Source organism: Hemicordylus capensis, chromosome 5 (genome assembly GCF_027244095.1).
Source record: "Hemicordylus capensis ecotype Gifberg chromosome 5, rHemCap1.1.pri, whole genome shotgun sequence".
Taxonomy (NCBI): domain Eukaryota; kingdom Metazoa; phylum Chordata; class Lepidosauria; order Squamata; family Cordylidae; genus Hemicordylus; species Hemicordylus capensis.
Genome location: NC_069661.1, coordinates 228,768,942 through 228,792,270, shown reverse-complemented (window position 1 = coordinate 228,792,270; position 23,329 = coordinate 228,768,942). Strand labels below are relative to the sequence as shown.

At 41.7% G+C, this 23,329-nt stretch overlaps 1 protein-coding gene across 3 annotated transcripts in view; it reads left to right on the top strand.

Moving 5' to 3' along the window:
• The window catches only part of TRIM24 (tripartite motif containing 24), a 102,332-nt gene that overhangs the window by 53,593 nt on the left and 25,410 nt on the right, over positions 1 to 23,329 (top strand). The window contains exons 2-11 of one of the 3 annotated variants that reach the window (XM_053255064.1): positions 2,685 to 2,803; positions 7,463 to 7,610; positions 12,777 to 12,909; positions 13,986 to 14,102; positions 14,670 to 14,784; positions 17,261 to 17,407; positions 18,257 to 18,374; positions 19,089 to 19,360; positions 19,752 to 19,916; positions 20,578 to 20,757. In XM_053255064.1, the coding sequence (XP_053111039.1) occupies positions 2,685 to 2,803; positions 7,463 to 7,610; positions 12,777 to 12,909; positions 13,986 to 14,102; positions 14,670 to 14,784; positions 17,261 to 17,407; positions 18,257 to 18,374; positions 19,089 to 19,360; positions 19,752 to 19,916; positions 20,578 to 20,757 (1,514 nt within the window). Of the gene's footprint in view, positions 1 to 2,684; positions 2,804 to 7,462; positions 7,611 to 12,776; positions 12,910 to 13,985; positions 14,103 to 14,669; positions 14,785 to 17,260; positions 17,408 to 18,256; positions 18,375 to 19,088; positions 19,361 to 19,748; positions 19,917 to 20,577; positions 20,758 to 23,329 lie in introns of all 3 variants that reach the window. The other 2 variants (XM_053255062.1, XM_053255065.1) reach the window with 2 other exon arrangements.

Here is a 23,329-nt window from a genome sequence, read left to right as displayed (position 1 = left end):
CATCAAAAGATCTCCCAGAGAAAAAGGAAAGTGCAGAACAAAACATCCCTATGAGAGACCAGTTCTCTATATGCATGGACAGAATTAGATGCTTTTGGGATGGTGGCAACAGCAAAATGAACTCTGTGTGCTAGTTCCAAAACATACGAGTACCCCAAGAGCAAAGGGGAAAGGGTACAGTGTATATAGCTGCAAAGTGGCCTGAGGGCATGATCCTAGGTGCATGCATGGTTCTTTATAAGAAGGGTAGTATTATACAAAAAGGTTTGGCATCATAGTGGGGCTACTGAATAGTAAGTTCCTTTCAGTGGTTCTCTAGGTATTTCTCCTAAAACAAAGCGGAAAGCAAGGGCAATACGAACAATTTGTAGGAGTGATTTCCAATATGACTCTAACTATAGGTTGCATATCTGTGGGTGAAGGTTTGATGTTGCTATCCTTGGCTTTTTGGGTATTTGCTTGTAAAAACAAAGTACCTGCCCTGTTGAACGGGCAAGAGAGCTTCTTTCATTCTGAGAGGCTAACTGTCTGGTGGCACCAGGAATACACAGCCCTGCTGGATAAAACCCAAGGCCCATCTAGTTCAGCATCCTGTTTCACATAGTGGCCCACCAGATGCCACTGGGAGCCTACAGGCAGGAGTTGAGGGCATGCCCTCTCCTGCTGTTACTCCCCTGCAACTGGTACCAAGTGTGGCCACACCATAGTTTTGTATAAGGGCATTATAATATTAGCAGTTTTATTTTCAGTCCCCTTCCTAATGATCCCTAGCATGGAATTTGTCTCTTTCATAGCTGCCGCACACTGAGTCACTTTCAATGAGCTGTCCACCACGACCCCAAGATCCCTCTCCTTGTCAGTCACTGAGAGCTCAGATCCCATCAGCGTATACATGAAGTTGGGATTTTTCGTCCCAAAGTGCATCACTTTACACTTGCCAACAATGAACCTCATCTGCCATTTTGTCGCCCACTCACCCAGTTTGGAGAGATCCTTTTGGAGCTCCTCACAATCTGTTTTGTATTTTACTAGCCTAAATAGTTTGGTGTCATCTGCAAATCTGGCCACCTCACTGCTTACCCCAACTTCTAGATTATTTATGAATAAATTAAAAAGCACTGGTTCCAGTACAGATCCCTGGGGGACCCCACTTCTTTCTTCCCTCTATTGTGAAAATTCTCCATTTATACCTACCCTCTGTTTCCTGTTCTTCAACCAGTTTGCAATCCACACATGTACTTGTCCCTTTATCCTATGACTGCTAAGTTTTTCAAGAGTCTTTGTTGAGGAACTTTGTCAAAAGCTTTTCGGAAGTCCAGGTATCCTATGTCAGCTGGATCACCTTTATCCACACACTTTTTGACACTCTCAAAATACTCAAAAGGTTCGTGAGGCAAGATTTACCTTTGCAGAAGCCGTGCTGGTTCTCCCTCAGCAGTGTGTGTTCTCATTAAGCTCAGAACTCATTAAGCTTCTCTGCAGCCTCCATATCCTCCTTAATAGTCCCTTTCACTCCATCATTGTCTAATAGTCCAACCACCTTCCTGGCAGGTTTCCTGCTTCTGATGTATTTAACAAAGCTTTTGGTTTTTCCCCTTGATGCTTTTAGTTAAATGTCCCTCATACTCTCTTTTCGCCTCCCTTATTGTCACCTTGTATTTCTTTTGCCAGAGTTTGTGTTGCTTTCTGTTCTCTTCATTTGAACAGGCCTTCAAGTCTTGGAAGGAAGTCTTCTCCTTATGGCTTCCTTGACTTTACCTGTTAGCCATGCTGGCATCCTCCTGGACTTACTGGTACCTTTCCTCCTTTGGGGTATACAATCTAACTGGGCTTCTAGTATTGTGGTTTTGAGTAAACTCCATGCATTCTGGAGCAAAGTGATTCTCCTGATTTTCCCTTTCAATTTTCTTTTCACCATACTCTTCATGTTGGAGAAGTTTCCTCTTCTAAAATTCAAAGTCCCTGTGTTAGATTTCTTTGGCAATTCTCTCCTCGCATGTATGCTGCTTTTGATGGCACTATGGTCACTGTTCGCTAAAGGGTCGATGACACTGCAGCGGCATAACGAGGCTGGAGTGGGCCCAGAGACAAAATTTTAAAATGGGCCCCTCGCTGATACACACACACTCACTTCACATTTGACTTGCATTTGGGGGCCCCCTTGAGGCGTGGGGGGTCCCAGGCAGCCGCCTCCCCTTGCCTGATGGTAGTTACGCCCCTGTGACACTGACATCACACACCAGGTCTTGAGTGCCACACAGGATTAAGTCCAAGGTTGCCTTCTCTCTGGTTGGTTCCAAGACCAACTATTGTAGGGCACAGTCATTCAGCATATCTAGAAATTTGACCTCTTTGTCATTACCTGACAGTGAATTTCCCCAGTCTGTGTGTGGGTAATTGAAGTCACCCATTATTACTGCCCTGCCGTTCCTTCTGCAACTCCGAGTCACTGTCAGCATTTTGATCCAGAGGGCAATAGCACGTCCCCAGTAGCACTAATGACTAATCTTTTCTCCGTTGACTTGTAGAGATGTGTCTAGGCGAGGTCTCAGCTAGTGGCAGAGATAAGAATATAGCTATTATGAAAAACCATATTGTTTGCTATTAGCAAATGAGAAATCATTTCCTAAACTTTGAAACATAATCTGTACATTTATTAATTCATGTTCTTTATTTCTCAACAGTTGGTGTTGTTCGCTGCCCAATTTGTGGCCAGGAATGTGCAGAAAGACATATTATAGATAATATCTTTGTAAAGGATACTACTGAGGTTCCCAGTAGTACAGTGGAAAAATCAAATCAGGTATGTGTGTGTCTTTAGTGATTTGTGAATCCCTAAGCTGCCAACTCCATGAGCTTTTGTTGATCAACGTACTGAGATCTTGCCATTCTGCCTTATGGACGTGCAAGATACATATGTATAGGGATCTTTGGTCACAATGTGTTATGACAGAGGGAAGGGGATCATAAAGAAACAATATGCTTATATGAGTACATGAAATAGGTGTAGTTTATTAAGAAAATAAACAAATTTAAAAGCAGTGTGGTAAATTTGTCTATAGGAAATAAGTTGTGAGTTTTGCACACAGCAAAACAGTTGTAATCGGAGCAAGGGAGTATATGGAAAAAGTTGAAATCACAGAACCAGGTGTACGGAAGATTGTCAGAGCACCAAAAGGTGGTGGGAGGGAAAAGAAACTTGTTGGCAAAAGGTTGGTTAGAAGGGAAAGCAGTAGAAAACCTGAATCAGTAGCTGGCACAAGCTGAAGGGGAGAGTGGAATGGCAGCAATTAGGCTTGTGCCCAAAACATTTTGGAGGCCATTGTAAAGGCCTCCGAAACGTTTCAGGTGTGGGGGCTGATTCGGCGCCAGCGGGGGTAGAGCTTTAAGGGCGGGGGAGAGTGTACTCTCACACACACACACCCCCGCCATGTTTCCCCTGCTGGCGCTCTCCAAATTTTAAGCCCCTCGGGGCGGCAGCGTTCCTCCCTGCCGCGTCCCTCCCCTGGTGGCAGGGAGGAACGCTGCCGCCCCGAGGGGCTTAAAATTTGGAGAGCGCCAGCGGAGGAAACACGGCGGGTGTGTGTGTGTGTGTGAGTACACTCTCCCCCGCCCTTAAAGCTCTACCCCCGCCGGCGCCAAAAATGTATCTTGCACATCCCTAGCAGCAATATCACCAAATTGGTGGTTATGGGGAATTTATTATGCAGTTTCTGACTGTTGGGGGAGAAATAGAAAGTTGCCACTGGTTGTGGCTGCCAGTTAACTTAGTTATTTCTGCACAGTGGGAAGAAAGGAAATAGGGGAAGGAATCTATTCTCTTCTGGCAAGAGGAGACCGATCAGAGGATGACAAATCAGTTGATGATGTGGCAAAGGGAAAGACACAGGAATATGTCCTGAAAGGAAAAAAGGGAAAGCTCAGTTCACATTTAGCAGTTTCAGGACTCTTCTCCTCCAACCTCCACTGCCTAGTGAAGCTGATCAGCCAATCAGCTTCCTGAATGGCCAGTCATAGGGCTTTAATAACCAACCCACATTTGGCTCAAAAGTAAACAATATGGGGGTTGGAGAAGTGGACAAGAGAGGAAGATAGGAAAGGCAAGAAGGTATTCTAGAATGGCTATGAATTAGCTCTCCTAGTCTGCTGGGTAATGTGTGATAAGCTTAATACACACAAGAAAGAAGTTAGCATACTGCTTGGAATAATGCTCTTGCACTTTTTTCCAAGAGAACACATAGAGGTTCTGTTGCTAGTCCTGAACTCCTCAAACTCCAGTGTTTTCAAGCTCCATTTATACCCAGAAACAGGAATTTCCTAAACATGAAATCTTAAAAAGAAACAAAAGCTCAGAATGTCTTGCGACAGTTGTGGCCAGCAATGAATGAAAGATTTGGTGGATTTGGAACAAAGAGTTTTAACTAATCTGCTGAATGATTCTTTGGGAATCTGTTTTAGTAATTGCCTTCCAGGATGCATAGTTAATGGATACTTCTTTGCCATGAAGGGACCCCCCCCCCTTGTTTGATAAGATCAATTCTGCTGATGCTTGAGCCAATCCTACTTGTGTGAAAGCATTCCTGAGAGATGAGCATTGGATATCTAGGAGTCAAGGCCAGTTCACCTGAAAATATGGCTTGGCACGTTGCTGCTTGCAGAGATCCCCAAACTCAGCTCTCCTTCCTCATGCCATTATCAAGCAGCACATGAGGGGAAAATAGCAAAGCAGAGATGTCCCACACATGTTCTTCCAAAGCACCCCATTACTCCAATATTCACATGGTGGGCGGGGGGAGAGGGTGTGCGTGTGTGAGAGAGAGAGAGAGAGAATCCATGCAGGTATATGTGGACATTTTTCAACAGAGGGTAGAATAGAAATATTCATGCAGTTTGAATATTGTTTTGTGGTTATCTAAGAAAATGAAATTGGGAAGATCAGGAAAGAAATTAAGTTGTACTATGAAACTGTCAAAGGGTATTACTTATAACTTCCAAAGAAAACCTTGTAGGAAATACTGTACTGCAATATGTGAACTCAAATTGATTTGACCATACTTACAGTTCTAAGGACTAATCTACCTACTTTCCTTTCACTATCCCTACAACTCAACTAAATTTGGTTCAGATCAGTTAGGTGGGCCACAAGTTAAATTTGCTTTCAATCGGTTAGTCTACAAGTTATCCCACTTGTGCCTCATATGTTTACGTGTCTGCCATCTTGGATCGGGGTGAATGACATCACAAACTGTGCCGCTGAGGTGTCCCTATGTGTCCCTACAACTGTGCCTGATTTGGTTCATATTGGTCCAAGTATTGCAAAGTTGATGCAGGGGACACACAACACTGCCAAGTTATCTCATAAGCCTACTGGAAGTAGGCTAAAAATGATTGAAATATTTTTCCAGTTTGATAAACCATTAAGTAAAGGCTCCAGTGACAGGTATTCCATACGTAAAAGGAAGTTGGCCTGTCCACCCACTTTGTTCCTTCAGTTTGCCAGAATAAATTGAAGAATAAGATGGCCCTTTTGCCTCCCTGAGCCCTTTGCAGTGCAAGCTCCAGTGTTGGTGCTGCCTGAGGCAAGACCTAGCTATATGCTACTTGTCATGCATACAACAGTGCAAGGGGTTGTGATCAGCCCCCACTTGACTGCTTTCCATCGCTGCTGGGAGTGTTTTAAATTTCAGGTTGGGCAGTGAGGAGGAAGAAGCTCTCTTCTTGCTGCCTGACCTAAAGATTAAAACCAATCCCCACCACAATGGGGAAGGGCAGTAAGGCAGGGGAGGGGACACCGGGGTAGTTGGCCCACACTAACGAACCACCCCGGACTTTGGTGTGGGGGAATGGAAGATGAAGACAACTTGCGTTTTTCGGTTTGAGAAACAGGTAAGCATTTAATAAAACACATATGTCAAAGAGAGCCTTCTCATGTTTGAACTGGTACAGGAGGAGAATGGATAATAAACCTCAAAATACTTTGTAATATATGTGGATGAAACTATCCTATACTAATTAAAAAGTTGCTGGTGGTAACTGGAGGAGGGGCATGCCTTGCCATTTGAAGGAATCATTTTAATAATTTGACAATAAACTTTTGGCACATTTCAGGTGTTCATAGTTTTTAATATATTAAGACATATTTTTACTGTTGGGCCTAAGTATTACTGAGCGGAATGTGACAGTAATAATTTCAAAGCAGGACCAAATAATCTATCCCATCCCTTCACTCTGTCCTTTTATCTATCAAATTTATATGCAGTCTTTTCCAATAGAATTTAAGGAAGTTTCATGATACAATTATCAATTCACTGCTGCTAAACTCATGTGGGAATGATAAACCAGTTTAACAAAGAAAGAGTAGATTCAAACACCCAGTCATAAAATAAAGACAAGGAAAAAAACACCAGAGCCCCCTAAAGCTCTTAGATTGCTTTTACATTTTTTACAAATCAGCAGAGTTGGGTTTCAGTGGATCTCTCTGGGCAAAAGAGCAAAGAATTGGGACCACCACTGAGAAGGCTCTCCTATACTTCCCCCCACTTACAGGTCTAAATTGGGAGGACAACACAATGCAGGGCTGCCACCTGCTGATTTCAAGAGGCAGGTGATCTTTAAAAACACATGTCAGCACCCTCACCCTTCCAAGCACTTCCTGCTTGCACAGCATGATGAAAGTGCATGGATAGGCACCTGAGCATGCATAGGTGGGTAGGACAGAAGCTGCACATAAGTCATCAAAATAGGAGAAGATGTAGTGTCCAAAAATGGACTAATTGCAAAGCTTCTTTAAAAATAACTGATACAGCTTTTGTGTGCCATGGATTTGGGACAAACTGATTTACCTACCAACTCAAAGATCTGGTTCAGGAAAATATTATGAATCTTATTTTTTGCACATTGAAGTCTAATCTTCTGGAATTTAATAAGTCCAGTTATGTATCCATTTTGTAGTTTCCTTGTGATTCTTGTTTGTACTCAAACTTATCTGATTACCAGTTGTCATTTGGATACAGGAGTTGATAATTTGCAAAAACAGCCCTCAGTTTCACTCAGTTCAGTTAACTGTTTTCTCCTAAATAGAGAGTTAGTTTTACCATTTCAAAAAACCAAACACCAAACTATAGATTGAAGAATTATAGAAGCTGCTTCAAGGGAGTTTTACAAAAAGCTATGGATGCTGTGTGAGCCTCTGGTTATACCTGTGGTCAATAGGTGCCCTGCATGTTGCAGAGTGTTTGATTTGCTTTCCACTTACCTGCTGCTTTGTACTGGCATAGAGAGAGCATTGACTTCAAAGAGAAGCCTGCAACATAAGTGTGGGTGAAAAAAAACTGAAAGTCTAGCATGCACACTTCTGCTGTTGCTTACCTAACTTACATTGCCACCTGCAGCAATCTGATACAAAGCCTGTGACATTGCTGATTTATTTCAGTAGATGCTCTTATGTTCTTTATTTTGCCAGGTTTGTACAAGCTGTGAAGACAATGCAGAAGCCAATGGCTTTTGTGTGGAATGTGTGGAATGGTTATGCAAGACCTGCATAAGAGCTCATCAAAGAGTCAAATTCACAAAGGATCATACAGTCAGACAGAAAGAAGAAGTATCTCCAGGTAAATGTTCTTACACTCCTTGCTTTTTTTAGTCAAGCTCACTTCTCCATATGAATATGTCTTGGTTTTGCTTTAATGAGTTGAATGCATGCTAGGGGTTACTACTGGATCCAGTGATAACAGATCAGGCTTCACTTGCTACATCAAGTCACAGTGGGGAGACCACTACTGTGCTTTTGGCTTATCCCTTTGTAACATGCTGCCAAGCCTCTGCATTCAAAAATAATTGAAATTATGTTTTAAAGGAGCTTATTGCATAATTGTGCATAGGATGCAGCCATAGCTGCAATCCTAAACACACATACTCGTGAGTATCGGACATTGGAGTGACTTCTGAGTAAACATATATAGAATTGTGCTGTTCTTCAAGAAGTCCACTGTTAACAGACACATTAGCTTTATAGATTTTGGAGCCATGATAACCAAATTGAGCTTCCAGTTCAGAAGCTTTATTCCTCTGAATACCCATAGCTGAGGAAACAAATGGAAGAGAAGGGTGGGTGGTTGCCTTCACATCCTGCTTAAGAGCAGCTTAGAAGTATTTAGCAGGATGCTGGACTAGATGAACATTTGGTCTGATTCAGCCAGACTTAACTTTCTTATGTTGTTAAAATTTTATTCATTCATTCATTCATTTATTTGATTTCTATACCGCCCTTCCAAAAATGGCTCAGGGCGGTTTACACAGATAAATAATGAATAAGATTGTAAAATCATATTACTGAAGTGGTTGTTAATATCCAATACAGCTTGGTAATTGGTTTGATTATATTTATAGAATAGCTATGAAAGGTGGCTGGAAAATATGGTCAATAAATCTGGGCAAAAAAGGCTGAAGTAACTACCACTATTTTTTAAATAGTGGTAGTTACAGAATTCTAGTTGTAATTCTCAGATTATTTAGAAGCTCTAGAGTGGAGAAACAGTGCTTGAAATGCTCTTCCTTTTGTTAGAATGCCTAACAAATATGGGAGAACAGATATTTCTGGTCAACTGAAAACCTTGTTTCTCTTCAGACATTTTGTTAATTTTTAGTTTGCAAAATTTGCTCTTTTAAAGTCAGTAAATTGTCAGTTGTCCAATCATTTATGTTTGGGGGGCTGTTACAAGGTTCTGTCTCTTTTGAGACTGATCTCCTGTCAGACAAACACTGCTCAGAGAGAGACAGAGAGAGAAAGAACAAGTGCATGTGTAAGCACAGAATTCAGCTTCCTAATAATCTGTTTTCATTTTTTTCTCCAAAAGAGCAAACGTTAAAAAATTGTGAACCTATAATTACATGTAGTAATTATTTGATGCCTGATTGAAATCCCAAACCTGAGAGGCTGCTGAATATTTATTTGTTATACCATATGTTTATACCGCCTGATGTGTATATCTCCAGGTGGTGTACAAAATTCAAAATATTTAAAAGTCACAGGTTAAAATATGTGACACAGTAAAACAATAGCATAAAAGTTATTAAAACAAATCATTAAAATTCTAATTAAAAGCCTGCCAGAACAGAAGAGTCTTGAGGGTCTTCCTGAAAACAAACAGAGAAGGAGATGCTCTTATTTCAGCAGGGACCATATTCCAAAGCCCTGGGGCAACCATAGAGAAAGCCTGGTCCTGGGTCGCCACTAAACAAGCCAGTGGCAACCATAACCGGACCTCTCCAGAAGATCGTAACAGGCAGCAGGGTTTATGACAAAGGAGGCGCTCTCTTAAATAGCCTAGACCCAAGCCATTAAGGGCTTTATAGGCAATAACAAGCACTTTGTATTTCACCCAGAAAAATATTGGCAGCCAATGAAGTTCTTTTAAAACCGGTGCTGTGTAGTCCCTTCATGTTGTTGCAGAGACCAATCTAGTTGCCGCATTTTGTACCAATTGTAGTTTCCAGACTATGTACAAAGGCAGCCCCACATAGAGTGCATTACAGTAGTCAAGTCTGGAGGTTACCAGCATATGTAATGGGTCTACATGATATGTCTAGATGTGTCTAAATATATCTGGATAAGCTGCATCATCCAAAAGTGCCTGGAGCCGAGAGGCTACCACCTGCTCAACCACCTTGCCCAACCATGGAAGATTAGAAACAGGTCTGTAATTAGCTAACTCTGAGGGGTCCAGTGTAGCTTTCTTTAAAAGTGGTCTAATAGCAGCCTCCTTAAGACAAGGAGGCAGCCTGTCTTCCCTCAGAGAAGCATTTATAATATTTACCAGACCCTCTTTGATAATATCAGAGAGGATCTGGTAAATATTATCAGATTAGATCGGCCAAGTTGGGCAAAGGTCAAGAGAACAGGTTGTACAATGCACAGAAGCAGTTTGTCCAATTCTTCAGGAGTCACAAACTGAAAATAATCCAATCTAATACCATCAGAGGAGTTACTGAACACCTCCACAGTAGACTCTGCAGTAACTGTGGAATCCAGCTCAGCCTGATTATGAGAGCTTTTATCCACAAAAAAGTAATCCGAATACCATGGGGCTGTCTTTAAAGCAAGTCTGAGAGGACGCTTAGGAGCGCTTGTGTCTACTGCTCCATTGAGTTCATTATTTCATGTTTGTACCAGAGCATTGACAGAATCATTAGCTGAGCCAACCCTAAACCCTTCCAAGGCTTCTTGGTATCCCATTGCATCCAATAACTTCTTCGGGTGGACTATTCTAATAGGCCCCTCACCCCTGCAGAGGTGGGTTGTGGTTCTACCTTAACCAAATGGTGATCCATCCATGACAATGAGGAGATGACAGGGTCCCCACCCATGGAACACCGCCCTGATCAGAGCAAAAGAACACATTGGTGTGTGTCCAGCATCATATGTCAGTCCAGAGTCAAATTGGGATAGACCCACAGTCGTCATGGCCGCTATGAACTCTTGAGTTGCTCCCGACAACCTGGTCCCAAAATGAAGATTGAAGCCCGCCACCAACAACCTGGGCCACTCCAAGGCCAACTCAGCAACTAGGTCCGGCAGCTCAATTAGGGACTCCACTGGGCAGCGTGGTGATTGGTACACAAGCAGAAGTCCCCATATATCCCTAGTCCCTAGACTTAGGTGCACACATTCAATATAGGCCAAATCCCTGACAGGGATCCTGGTAAGGGAGATGGTATTCTTACAGATCACAGCCACCCCGCCTCCCCACCCACATCCTCTCACCTGCTCCACCTCTGAGAGAAGCTAGGATTTCCTAGCTGAATGGGATTTCCAGTGAACAAGGGGTGATACTTGAGTGTGTTGCATAGCTCTAGTTCCATTAGCAAGATTAGCGCAAGCCAAATAGACCATGCAGTTTTTCTTAATTTGCATCATCTATACATATTGCAGAATTTCACTTCTCTTGTCATTAAGCTTGGCACAGATTCTCTTAATGCAAATTATACTTCTGTTTATATAGACAGTTGCCCTCAGTACCTCTCCTATGTCTGAGAGTGAAAATTTGCAGCTTACTTTCCTCCTTTACATCTGCTAAGAGAACCTTTAGGATTGCTAATGGCCATGTGATGGCTCAGTTAAATAAATTCACCCACTTTCCCCCCACCGTTGTCTACAAAATCATATCCAGTAGATCCATTTTATCAAGTACTGTGTCTTCATGTTTTCTTAGGCAAGAAGTTGTGAGAGCAACTGTCCACTTCATTCCCATAAAGAACTTTAACTTACAGTTTAACAACTGTTCTTGGTCATTACAGATCTTCTCGCAGCCTAGAAGAAACCAATTAGTAGATAGATTCTGCTTTTGTGACACTGAAAGTAAATGGCATCAGTTGTACTGGTAAATATGAATGATCTAAGGATACTTGGCCTTTTTTATCTATGTGGATTAATAAATTGTATCTTAAATACATGAGAAAATTTTGCTTTATTTTGACAGCATCAGCTGTCTGTTACAGTATTCTGCACAAAGTTTTTGTAGGATATTTAACTATCCCCTCTAGATCATTCAGGTCATAGTCAAATCCATCTTTAGGACTAGAGAAGACTGCTCATTTGGCTTGATTTGATAGGTTGTAGTGCAGCATACTTCAAAGCCACATAGCATATTTTAAGGTACTTTTCCTATGTTATTGTCTTAGTAGCTTGACACCAAAGTAGGAGCACTGGAAGCTCCTATGGAGGTATGTCTCCATTTAACTATTTTCTTGATACAACAAAACAAGCTGCTTGTTCGTTCTTAAATATGCCTATATTTCTCTTGGCCTGGTGAAACAATGGAGTGCCTTGACAGAGGGTAAGGATTTCTTTATTTACAAATATATATACTACTTGGTTTGGATTGGGAATTGACGTGCTTGGCTTATCAGAAATAGCAATGTAGGAATATAGGAAGCTGCCTTTATACAGAGTCAGACGATTGGTCCATCTAGCTCAGTATTGTCTACACAGAGTGGCAGCAGCTTCTCCAAGGTTTCAGGCAGGAGTCTCTCTCAGCCCTATCTTGGAGATGCTAGGGAGGGAACTTGGAATTTTCTGCAACATATTCTTTTCAGGTGTTCTGGTCTGTAATCGATTTTAAATGTCTCTTTTCTGTCTTTATTTTTGTGACCAAAATATTCAGTTCCCAGGAAAGGTAAAACAAATAGCTGTGTGAAATTAAACCTTCATTGCATTTTGTGCCATAGCATAGGCAGTGTTTCCAGTGTGGGCAGTGAGTGTTTGAGTCTTTACACCTGAAAATAGCTTCCCCCAAAGAAGATTCTTGAACCATGGAATAAATGTAAGGCCATTACAATGAGACTTTGCGCACCCTAGCTTTCCAAATGCTTGGAAATGCAACTTCCATTAAACGAAATGGAGATTTTCATTGTTTAAATCTGGCATGTGAAATCTTCATTCTAGACACATTTAGTCCTGATCTCAAGATCAGATCTATCGTTCTTGTTGATTCTTCCAACTCACACTCCTGCTCGTGCTCTCTTATAATCTGTTGGCATTAGATTGTGGAGCACAATGCCAGAGGTGTACTTCAAGCACCTCTATAAAGGATGCTGTTAGGCATATTGTACTGGAAGAAAAGAAGAACCTCTCCTTTGTTCTCAGATTTTGAAAAGTCAATAATATGTAGCTATTCCAAGAGCCTAAGATTCTTGATTTGAGAGATCAACTGTCTTAAATGTGGTAATTTTTAAATTCTAGTCCCAGGCATTAAAAGTTGATTTTCCATTTTCTATAGAAGCCGTTGGTGTAACTAGTCAGCGACCTGTGTTCTGTCCATATCACAAAAAGGAGCAGCTGAAGCTCTATTGTGAGACTTGTGACAAGTTAACATGTCGGGATTGTCAGTTGCTGGAACACAAGGAACACAGGTACTAAGAGAAACTGCATGTGTTGGATTGATAAGCAATTACCTTTTTCATGTAAAACCTCCAATATGTAGATAAAGATTATGTTCGGCAAGCAAATTCCTTGAACAGAAAAGACACCCTAGACTTCTAACATGGTTGTGAATGTTTTTATTCTGGTTAAATAAAATGAAAATTTGCCACCAACCTTTGCTTCGGGCATGCACCAACCACTTTATACCTTCTCAAAAAGAATTACTCACTCTTAGGTTTGAGGTGAGGGAAAGAAGTTCACCATTAAAAGGGTATCTCTATCAAATGCTGTTCTGTATCTAGTGCAGTTTTGAATTCCCTCTGTCCCTTAGATCTGTAAGTAGAAATGGTTAACAGGTAACTTAATGGTGGTCTAGCACTGCTGTTGAAATGTTGATTGTACAATTGCTGTTTGTCTTCATATTACAAAAACAAATAATGTCAATAATAAAATATCTGTATTTGAAGTCATTAAGCAATTGCCTCTTGAATTTTGAGTCAATGTCAGAACTTGAGAATTTGTACTTTATAGAATTTGTATGGCTCACAGTTGGAAGCCATTGAATTGTTGTGGGGCATACATATGCATGTTAGAGGAGATAGTTGTAATGAGAAAGGAATGCTGTCAAAACTATCTGTGCTTCCAAGAAAGATGGGTTTTAGACAGAAACATACACTCATTTATTTTTCTTGTGGTTGTAAGTATGATCAGTGTAGTTGATCCTCAGTTTCAGGGCTTCCCTGTTCATTTTGGGGGTAAAGCTTCGTCTGTTCCTTTCTCTCCCATGAAATTTAGCTCTGGGTACATATTTGAGCACATAGAAAGTTTTTGGATAGATAAAACTGACTTGACAAATACTAATGTTTCAGTTTTTAAAACAGAATGGAATTGCCCCCCTGTGTGTTATGTTGTTGTCAGTTTCCAACTCTAAAAACTTTTAAAATGTAGTGTTTGTACGTCTGGATGAACTACTGTAAGTTAAGTGTGCCATTATTGAAAAATAAACAGGAAGGCTAGATGTGGGATCCTCTGTGTGCAATGTATGTGTGTGTTTCTTGTATGACAGGTACCAGTTTATTGAAGAAGCCTTTCAGAATCAAAAGGTGATAATTGACACACTGGTTACCAAGCTGATGGAGAAAAGTAAATATATAAAATGTACAGGGGAACAGATTCAAAATAGGTAATTTTCTTGTTTTACTATGGTAAAATAGCATTTTATATGATATATAATCTATACTGGATTTTCCTGTAGTGGGGAGTTCCAGAAGGTGAAAGAAATATATTTGCATATTTGACTGGCTTTGATTTCTTGGGCTTGGTTATTGTAATATACAATTCTTATATTAATGGCCTTCCGATTACTTTTATCAGTAAAGCTAAGAGTGTTGTCGAGGTTAACCTTAATAAAATTTGCAAATTCAGAATTGTTCAGGTGTCTAAGGTTGAATCCCTTCCTAATAATTAATCACCCAGAGATGAAAGTTTGGGGCAGTATACAAATTTGATAGATAGATAAAATAATTAGACAGTAATGGGCAAAATCCAGTAAAAGTTAATCACAACAAAATTCCATTGAGATCAGTGGAACTTTAGTTAATTGTGACTGTTCCATTCCACTGACTTGAACGAAAGTTAGTAATTACTAAGTTTTGCTAGATTGCAGCGCATGATGTCTTAAGAATAAATTATTCTGCTCATTTCTTACATTGGCTTTATTAAAAAGCATTTCTACATTTTTATTGTATAGGATCCATGAAGTGAATCGGAATCAGAAGCTGGTGGAACAGGACATTAAAGTTGCTATTTTTACATTGATGGTAGAAATAAACAAAAAGGGGAAAGCTCTACTGCATCAGCTTGAGGTAAATATGGAGGCGGAATTTAAAAAAACTAGTGGCTGATATCCTGCCTCTCAGCAGTGAGTCTGATCTTGCAGAGGCCTTCTGGAGCATGGGGAGTACTCCAGAATCTACTGCATAGGCTCTTGCACAACTGCACTTGTGCAGGGGGAGTTGTGTAAGGGCCCTTGTTGCATTCCTGCAGCCCCTAGAAGCGTGAGCAATTGCTTAGTCAGGTTGCTAACCACTGTTCTGAGGTATTGCATGCAATTTTTCCTAACATTCTTGGTATATGTATCTAGATACACTTAAATGGCATTTTATTTATTTATTTGTTTGTTTGTTTGTTTGTTTTATTGTTAAATTTATACCCCACCTTTCATTAAGAAAATCCCAAGGCAGCTCACAATAAAATTTAAAAACAAGAGTATAAAAAAGACACATTAAAACATTGAGCTAAAATATATAAAAACAAATATGATGTAAAGAAAATAAAAAATTAAAACGCAAGCATAAAAACAGTACAAAATACAAGAAGCAACAGCATAGACAATCATATAAAAGCCTGGGTAAAAAGCTATGATTTGACATGCTTTCTAAAAATTATGATGGAGCCTGAGGAGTGGATACCCACCAGGAGAGCATTCCAGAGTCTGGGGGCAGCAACAGAGAAGGCCCTGTCCCAAGTGCACGACAACCTAGCCTCCCTTATTGTCAGCACCCGAAGCAGAGCCCCCTCAGATGACCTCGTCAAGCGGGCAGCAACCCTTGGGAGCAGGTGGTCCCTCAAGTATCCCAGGCCCAAACCATTAAGGGCTTTAAAGGTCAAAACCAGCACCTTGAATTGGACCCAGAAATGAACCGGCAGCCAGTGCAGCTCTTTCAAAATGGGGGTGATGTGCTCCCACCGGGCAGCTCCAGATAAAACCCTAGCTGCTGCATTTTGCACTAGCTGTAGTTTCTGGATATTCTTCAAGGGCAGCCCCACGTAGAGCGCATTACAGTAATCCAGCCGTGACGTGACTAAGACATGGGTAACTGTGGCCAGATCTGCCTTCTCAAGAAAGGGACGCAGCTGGCACACTAGCTGAAGCCATGCAAAGGCACCCCTGGCCACTGCCTCCACCTGAGCTTCCAAAAGCAGAACCAGGTCTAGTAGTACCCCCAAGCTGCGTACTTGCTCTTTCAAGGGGAGTGCAACCCCATCCAGAACGGGTAAAATCTCAACCCAATTGGCTCTCCTGCTGACCGACAGTACCTCCGTTTTGTCTGGATTCAGTTTCAGTTTATTAGCCCACATCCAACCCATCACGGCCTCCAGCCCCCGATTCAGGACATCCACCACCTCCCTAGAATCAGGTAACAAGGAGAGATAGAGCTGAATGTCATCCGCATATTGCTGACAACTCAGTCCAAGTCCCCGGATGACCTCTCCCAGCGGTTTCATGTAGATGTTAAACGGCATGAGGGACAAGACCAAACCCTGTGGGACCCCACAGGCCAATGGCCACGGAGCCAAGCAGTATTCCCATACTCGAGAGGCGGTCCAGAAGGATGCCATGGTCGATGGTATCGAATGCCGACGAGAGGTCTAGCAGAACCAACAGGGGTGCAACCTCCCTGTCTAGTTACCAGCATAGGTCATCCACTAGAGCGACCAAGGCAGTCTCAGTCCCATATCCGGGGCGGAAGCCAGATTTAAAGGGTCCAGATAATCCGTATCATCCAAGATCCTCTGCAGCTAGGACGCCACCATACGCTCGTATCACCTTGCCCGAAAAGGGCAGGTTGTCCATAGTTTTCTGTGTTGGAGGGATCAATGGAGGGCTTCTTAAATAATGGTCTTACCACCGCCTCCTTGTGCTTATTGTATAATTGGAATTATATGAGTAAGTCTCTTCAATTTTATTGTAAAGCAGAAAGTGAAAGTATTTTGTGTTCAAGGGTATCCAAGTACTAACAAGATGTAGAAAGCAGAGTATTTTGAAGATTAATACGATACAAAATCATTGCATTTGGTCATGTGATGTGAAGATTTGAATGTGATATGAAGATTTGGAGAGGAGAGCTGGTCTTGTGGTAGCAAGCATGACTTGTCCCCTTAACTAAGCAGGGTCCACCCTGGTTGTATATGAATGGGAGACTTGATGTGTGAGTACTGTAAGATATTCCCCTTAGGGGATGGAGCCACTCTGGGAAAGAGCAAAAGGTTTCAAGTTTCCTCCATGGCATCTCCAGGAAAGGGCTGAGAGAGATTCCTGCCTGCAACCTTGGAGAAGCCGCTGCCAGTCTGTGCAGACAGTCATGAGCTACATGGACCAATGGTCTGACTCAATATATGGCAGCTTCCTATGTTCCTATGTATGCATAGGTAGGGTGTCCTGAGTTAATGCATCTTGGCACTTGAGAATTCAGCTATTCCCATATCTTCTGTGAAAATGTAGAATGCTTTATCTGCTGCAAAGTTTAGCAAAAAACACTTTTTGTTTCCCCCCTGCAGTGTCTAGCTAAGGAACACCGGATGAAACTTCTACAGCAACAACAGGAAGTGGCAGGTCTTTCTAAACAACTGGAACATGTCATGAACTTTTCTAAGTGGGCGGTCTCTAGTGGAAGCAGCACAGCATTGTTGTACAGCAAACGCCTGGTAAGCCTAAATACTGCCTTTTTGTCTAAGATAGCCATAGTAATGGCAAGTTGAACTAAATTGCCTGTGTTATGAGAGAGCTGTTGTCTCCATGGCTGCCCCAGGTCTTTGGAAAGCACTCCTTGTCGAAATAAGAGCTTCTCCACCTCTGATTGCTTTTTAAAAGATGCTTAGGACACACCTGTTTTCTCAGGCTTTTAAGTAAAACTAATTTTAAACTGTGTAATTGTTTTACTCTGAAATTGTTTCAATTGTTTTACTTTATGAATTGTGTTATTGTTTTTGTTAAATTGTGAATTGTTGTAACTTGGATTATGCACACTGCCTTGAAAGATAGATCAGGTGGCAGATAAATAAATAAATAATGAGAAACATTGTAATGAAAACATGGGTTTTCCAGATGGTGCATACTGCCTTGAATAGCATATTATGCACTTGCACTACTCAAACAAGAGATCTGAGTACTGAGGAGGCAAGACATGAGGTTGTTGATAAAAACATTTAAAGAAGTCAAACAGTTTCTTGTGAGATGCCCAAAGAGAACAGCAAAAATTAAAAATTGCTAGTTTAAAATAAGAGAAGAAATGGGTAACAAGTAATATCAACAATATCCTCTGATGAAGTGTGTCATGAAATCTTGGCACAAATTTGTGATCAGGGTTTGTTTGATCATCTGAACTGGCCCTAAATTTTGCTAGGAATGAAGATAGATAGGTAGATAGAGACACACACACATATCTTTGCTATGTTCTTGTTCAGTTAAAAAATCAAGATTTTTTTTTTGTGAGCAAAGTTTACTTGTTTTTAGAACTTTAACTTTTTAAATCCAGTGTTGTTGATTTGTTCTAGATCACATATCGGTTACGATATCTACTTAGAGCGAGGTGTGATGCCTTACCAGTATCTAATGCCATCATTCAGTTCCACTGTGATCCTAGCTTCTGGGCTCAAAATATTTTCAACTTAGGTATGATGGAATTCCCATTTACAGCTTTAACTGTGAAAATTGCTGATGATACTATATTCACTATCTGAATGAACTATCGTAACTGATAACTTTCTTTTGATAACCTGGGATTGGTTAGAGAACTCTAGTATTAGCTGCTTGCTTTGTGCTGTTGATATTCTCCTTAGAATAATGCCAGCTTTTCAATTTTTGTTGCATAATCTTTCCTACCTCCAGCTTGAATAGTAGACCCACCATTCATGATGACTTTATGTGTAGAGATACCACTTGTATGTAGGGAAGTGTGTCTGCTTTGCTATTTGTTCATATTGTGGGAAACTCCAGTTGTTGGCAGCTTCATTGTATGCGACTGTGAAAATGCAGAGTATATTTCAGTTTCCTACATGGAGGTGATATCATGTAGGGAATTTGTAACAGTGATGTGATCATGAATTTATTTGAATGCCATTTTAAAAGGGTGTATAACAGGTATTGCATATGTCTCAGTTTTAAAATATCTGGTCAGTGCCCGATTACTATTTGTGTTGGTCTCAATAATTGAATAAAAGTATATTTAAACAACTTAGTTCCAAAGTAATAGAAGGGTTTTCAGACTAGGCATTTGGCAATGACTGTGATGCCAAAAATAATGGTTTATCAAAGAGCATTGCCTCATGAAAGTATAAATAGTATAAATCTTAACTTGTAAATAATGAAGTAATTATTTTTATCCAGGTTCTCTGGTAATTGAAGATAATGAGACCCCACCACACATGCCTAAAAGCCCAGTGATGGAACCAAACATACAGCCACAATGTGGCTTATCTTCAAATCAACTATCCAAGTTCCCAACACAGATCAGTTTAGCTCAACTGCGACTTCAGCACATGCAGCAGCAGGTCCTCGCTCAGAGGCAGCAGGCTCAACGGAGGGCAGGTCCTGTGGGGCTCCCAAATCCTAGAATTGCAGGGCCCATGCACCAGACTCCACCTCCTCCACCACCTCAGGTAAATTAGGGCAAGTCCAGAGTAGAAGACAGTTCAAAGGGATAGCTGAAGTCAGTAGCATCTAAAAACATTTTTCTATAAATCAGTAGTTCTGTGCATTTTATATTGACACCATACTAGATAACCACTAGGGTTCATTGTATCTGTCCTGAAGTTCATTGCCCTCTCTAGAATTCCTAGATACTTGTGACTCTGTAAGGAGGTCTCATGTCATACTGTTACCTCCCGTTGTTTAAGCAAATTGTGAAACTGTTAGATAATAGGCTACATTGCATTGTGAATCACACAATGCTTTAAATAATCATTCACAAGTTTTCTGTGAAAATCTGGGAAAAAGCTCATCTTGACTTTTAGACAACTAGCTGAGAAGATTGTTTTGTCTTTCCAGCAGCCACCTCCACGTTTGGTTAATTTTCAGAATCATAACCTCAAATCTAATGGTTCAGTTTCTCTAAGTCAGCCAATGAGGTTTCCTCAAAATCAGAATATGCTGCATCCAGCCGTAAGACCCAACCCGCTACAAATGGCATTTTTGGCACAGCAAGCTATTAAACAGGTAAATTATTTTATTAATATTTGAAGCCTCCCCCCCCCTCAATTAACCAAGGTACAAACGCTAAAAATGAGCAATTCAGAGGTTAATTCCTTGTCCATAACAATGTATGCCTTTAAAATATGAGTAGTAATTCCAAATGTATGTTTTAAGTACACCACTGAATGGAGAAAGATTAGGACTCTTCAGCATAGAAGAGGGATTACTGGTGAGGGGAAACAGATTTATGAATGCCATGTATACTTTCACATAAAGTAAAGACTGCAAAGGAGACACTTTGAGCATGCAGCAAATTTAGAGACTTCCCCACAATATATAACTAAGCTGAAAGATTCACTATCATGGGACTGTTGGCCAGTATTATATCTCTATTAAGAGGTCGATGTCCATTAGAGGTATAAACTATCGTTACCTGTAAAATTTGTGTCCCTTGTGAACATACAGCAAGCTAACTGACAAATTCTTTCCATTTTTATTGTTAACATTTAATCATGGTACGACATCTCAAGCCTATAGAGTCTTTTCCTGCCAAGCTTAGTATTGCAAATGATGCAACAGTTATATCCTTCCAGGTCCACACAGCTCACCCCAGTTCCAATTACTGTTTTTGACCAATATACACAAAAAATGTTTTCAGCTCAAGGTGGTTGTCCTTCTCTTGTAGTGGCAAATCAACAGTGGACAAGTTTCTGCTGCTTCCTCAAATGCTAACAGTAGTACATCGACTCCCTCCAGTCCCACCATTAATAGTGCTGCTGGATATGATGGGAAATCATTTGTTCCGCCTATGATTGATCTGACTTCAACAATGGGTGGCTCCTATACACTGCCTGCTCTTCCCGATGTAAGATGGAAATTATGTTTCAAAACTTCCCTATTTGAAAGGTTTATTATATTTTAATGAAAACATTGTCTTGGTGTATCTAGCACCAGACATTTTACCTTTAAAACAAGTCAGTCCAGAAAGCAACAAGTATCATTTCCCTAGATTATGTTCCAACAGATCTGGATAGTGGTTCCAACATTCATAAGTAGTGGGTTCTGCGCTTGCGCAGATCAGTTTTAGGCAGAATTCATTAGCTCCTCGCGACACCAGAAACCGCTGCCTGCACATGACTGCAGTACCCTCTAGTGGTGGTTGGGCGTCTTCTCCCTCTGTTTATTTCTGACCGCCATAGCGATCAGTCCTCGGATTAGTTTGCTCCTCGGATAAAGTTTACCTCTTGACCGATTAGAACCTCTGAAATTTGGAACGGACTTTGAATATTCTTACTGCTTAAACCTTTGGACTTGGTGTGTTTCTAACTTTTGGATAACGACTCTTGGAACAGACTTGGACGATTCTTTCTCTACCTTCGGCATTCTCTCCCTCTCCCTCTCCCTTGCGACCTCGGAACATACAACCATTCTTTGTTGAAACATGTCTGGAAAGGCAAAACTGGGTAAGGAAAAGACTACCTTTAAACGGTGTGGGAATTGCCTTGGAAAAATTCCCTCAACTAATGCCCCCCCCTCTCTCTTTTGTTTGGGGGAGGCGCCCGATACCAAGCAATGTTCCGTCTGCACAACTTTTAACAAGCAGGCATTGAAAAATTATGAAGCGTGCCTTAAAGTATATTTGTTAGAAGAGGCGTTATTGCCTAAGAAGGCCCCCCATGCTCCCGGCGGGGAGAGAGAGTTTGTCAACAGCTAGAACTTCGACGTCTAAGAACTTGGCGTCGGCGGTGATAATAGCTTACCTAAGGACTCAGGGGCTGTCGGCGTATCCTTATTTGGACGACTGGCTTTTGACAACCAAGTCACGAGAGCTATTGTTACAGGACATAAATGTAGTGACTTCCCTATTGGAGAGTTTAGGTATTCAGATCAGTTGGGAGAAGTCGTTCCTGGAACCATCAAGACATCTACAATATATTGGCGCACAGTTGGATATGGAGGAACAGAAAGCATTTCTACCCGTGGAGCACTTCCAGCGCATTCGTGAGATCATCCAGGGCTTTCAAAAGAGGCCTGCGCAAACCACACAGAGAGTGCAGGTGCTGCTCGGACTCATGGCGTCTTGTACCACAGTGGTCCATTATGTGAAACTCAGGATGTACAAATTGCAGGCATGGTTTCTCAAAGCGTTTCACCCAGAGCGAGAACCCCAGACCAAACAGTTCACACTACCAGAACATGTCTTGTCTGCCCTGGACTGGTGGACAAAGGAGGGGAACATGTTGGGGGGCATGCGTTTCCTACCCCCGCAACCGACGGTCTTATTGACAACCGATGCTTCGATGTTGGGTTGGGGTGCCCACCTGCTGCACCACAGAGTACAGGGTCGGTGGACCCCGAAGGAGTGTATGCTGCACATAAATTTCCTAGAGCTCTTGGCAGCGTACAAGGCCTTGGTGGCATTTCAGGAACAGGTGATCGGCTGGTGCATCCAGCTGCAGATGGACAATATGACGGCCATCACTTATGTAAACAAGCAGGGAGGAACAGTGTCCTGATCCCTCTGCAGTCTCAGCCTCCAACTATGGAATTGGTGTATCCCGCGCAAGATCTATCCCACCGCAATACACATCAAAGGCACAATGAATTGTCTGGCAGACTCCCTAAGCAGGGATCTGCTACTACAGCAACACGAGTGGGAACGTCATCCAGTTATGATTCGGCAACTGTTTATGTCCTGGGGGATGCCAAAGGTGGATCTGTTTGTAACCATGGAGAATGCGAACAATACTGCTCAAGAATGGGAATAGGCCCACAGTCCAAAGGCGATGCCTTTCAATTTCTTTGGAACCAGGGCCTGTTCTATGCCTATCCGCTAACACCACTGTTACCCAGGGTAGTAGCCAAACTCCTGCACGACAAAACACAAGCAATTGTAGTGGCTCCATGGTGGCCAAGACAGCCATGGTTCACGCAGCTACTCAGACTATCCCAGGGCAAGTTCAGGAGACTATCCCTCTGGGCGGATCTACTGATGCAGGACCAAGGCACTTTGTTACACCCCAACCTGGGTGTGCTGAGTCTAACTGCGTGCAGGATAGGCTTCTGAGGAAGATCCTCCTGAATACCAGGAAAATGTCCACCAGACATAATTACAGGGCTAAATGGCACAGATTCTGCACGCACGCAGCTGCCAAAGGATTTGATCCAAAGGAGGCTAGCCTGAAATCAGTTTCGCTCTACCTGACCACTCTGAAACAAAGTGGTTTAGCTAACGTCTCCATAAAGGTCCACATGGTGGCCATATCAGCTCGCCATGACAGATGGGATGGAAAGACTGTGTTCACCCATCCGAGATGTAAAGATTTTATAAGGGGAATAAATAACCTATATCCATCAGTGAGGCTACCAGCGGACAAATGGAATCTTTCTTTAGTCCTTTCATCCCTGACGGAGACACTCTTTCTGGTGGCAATTAC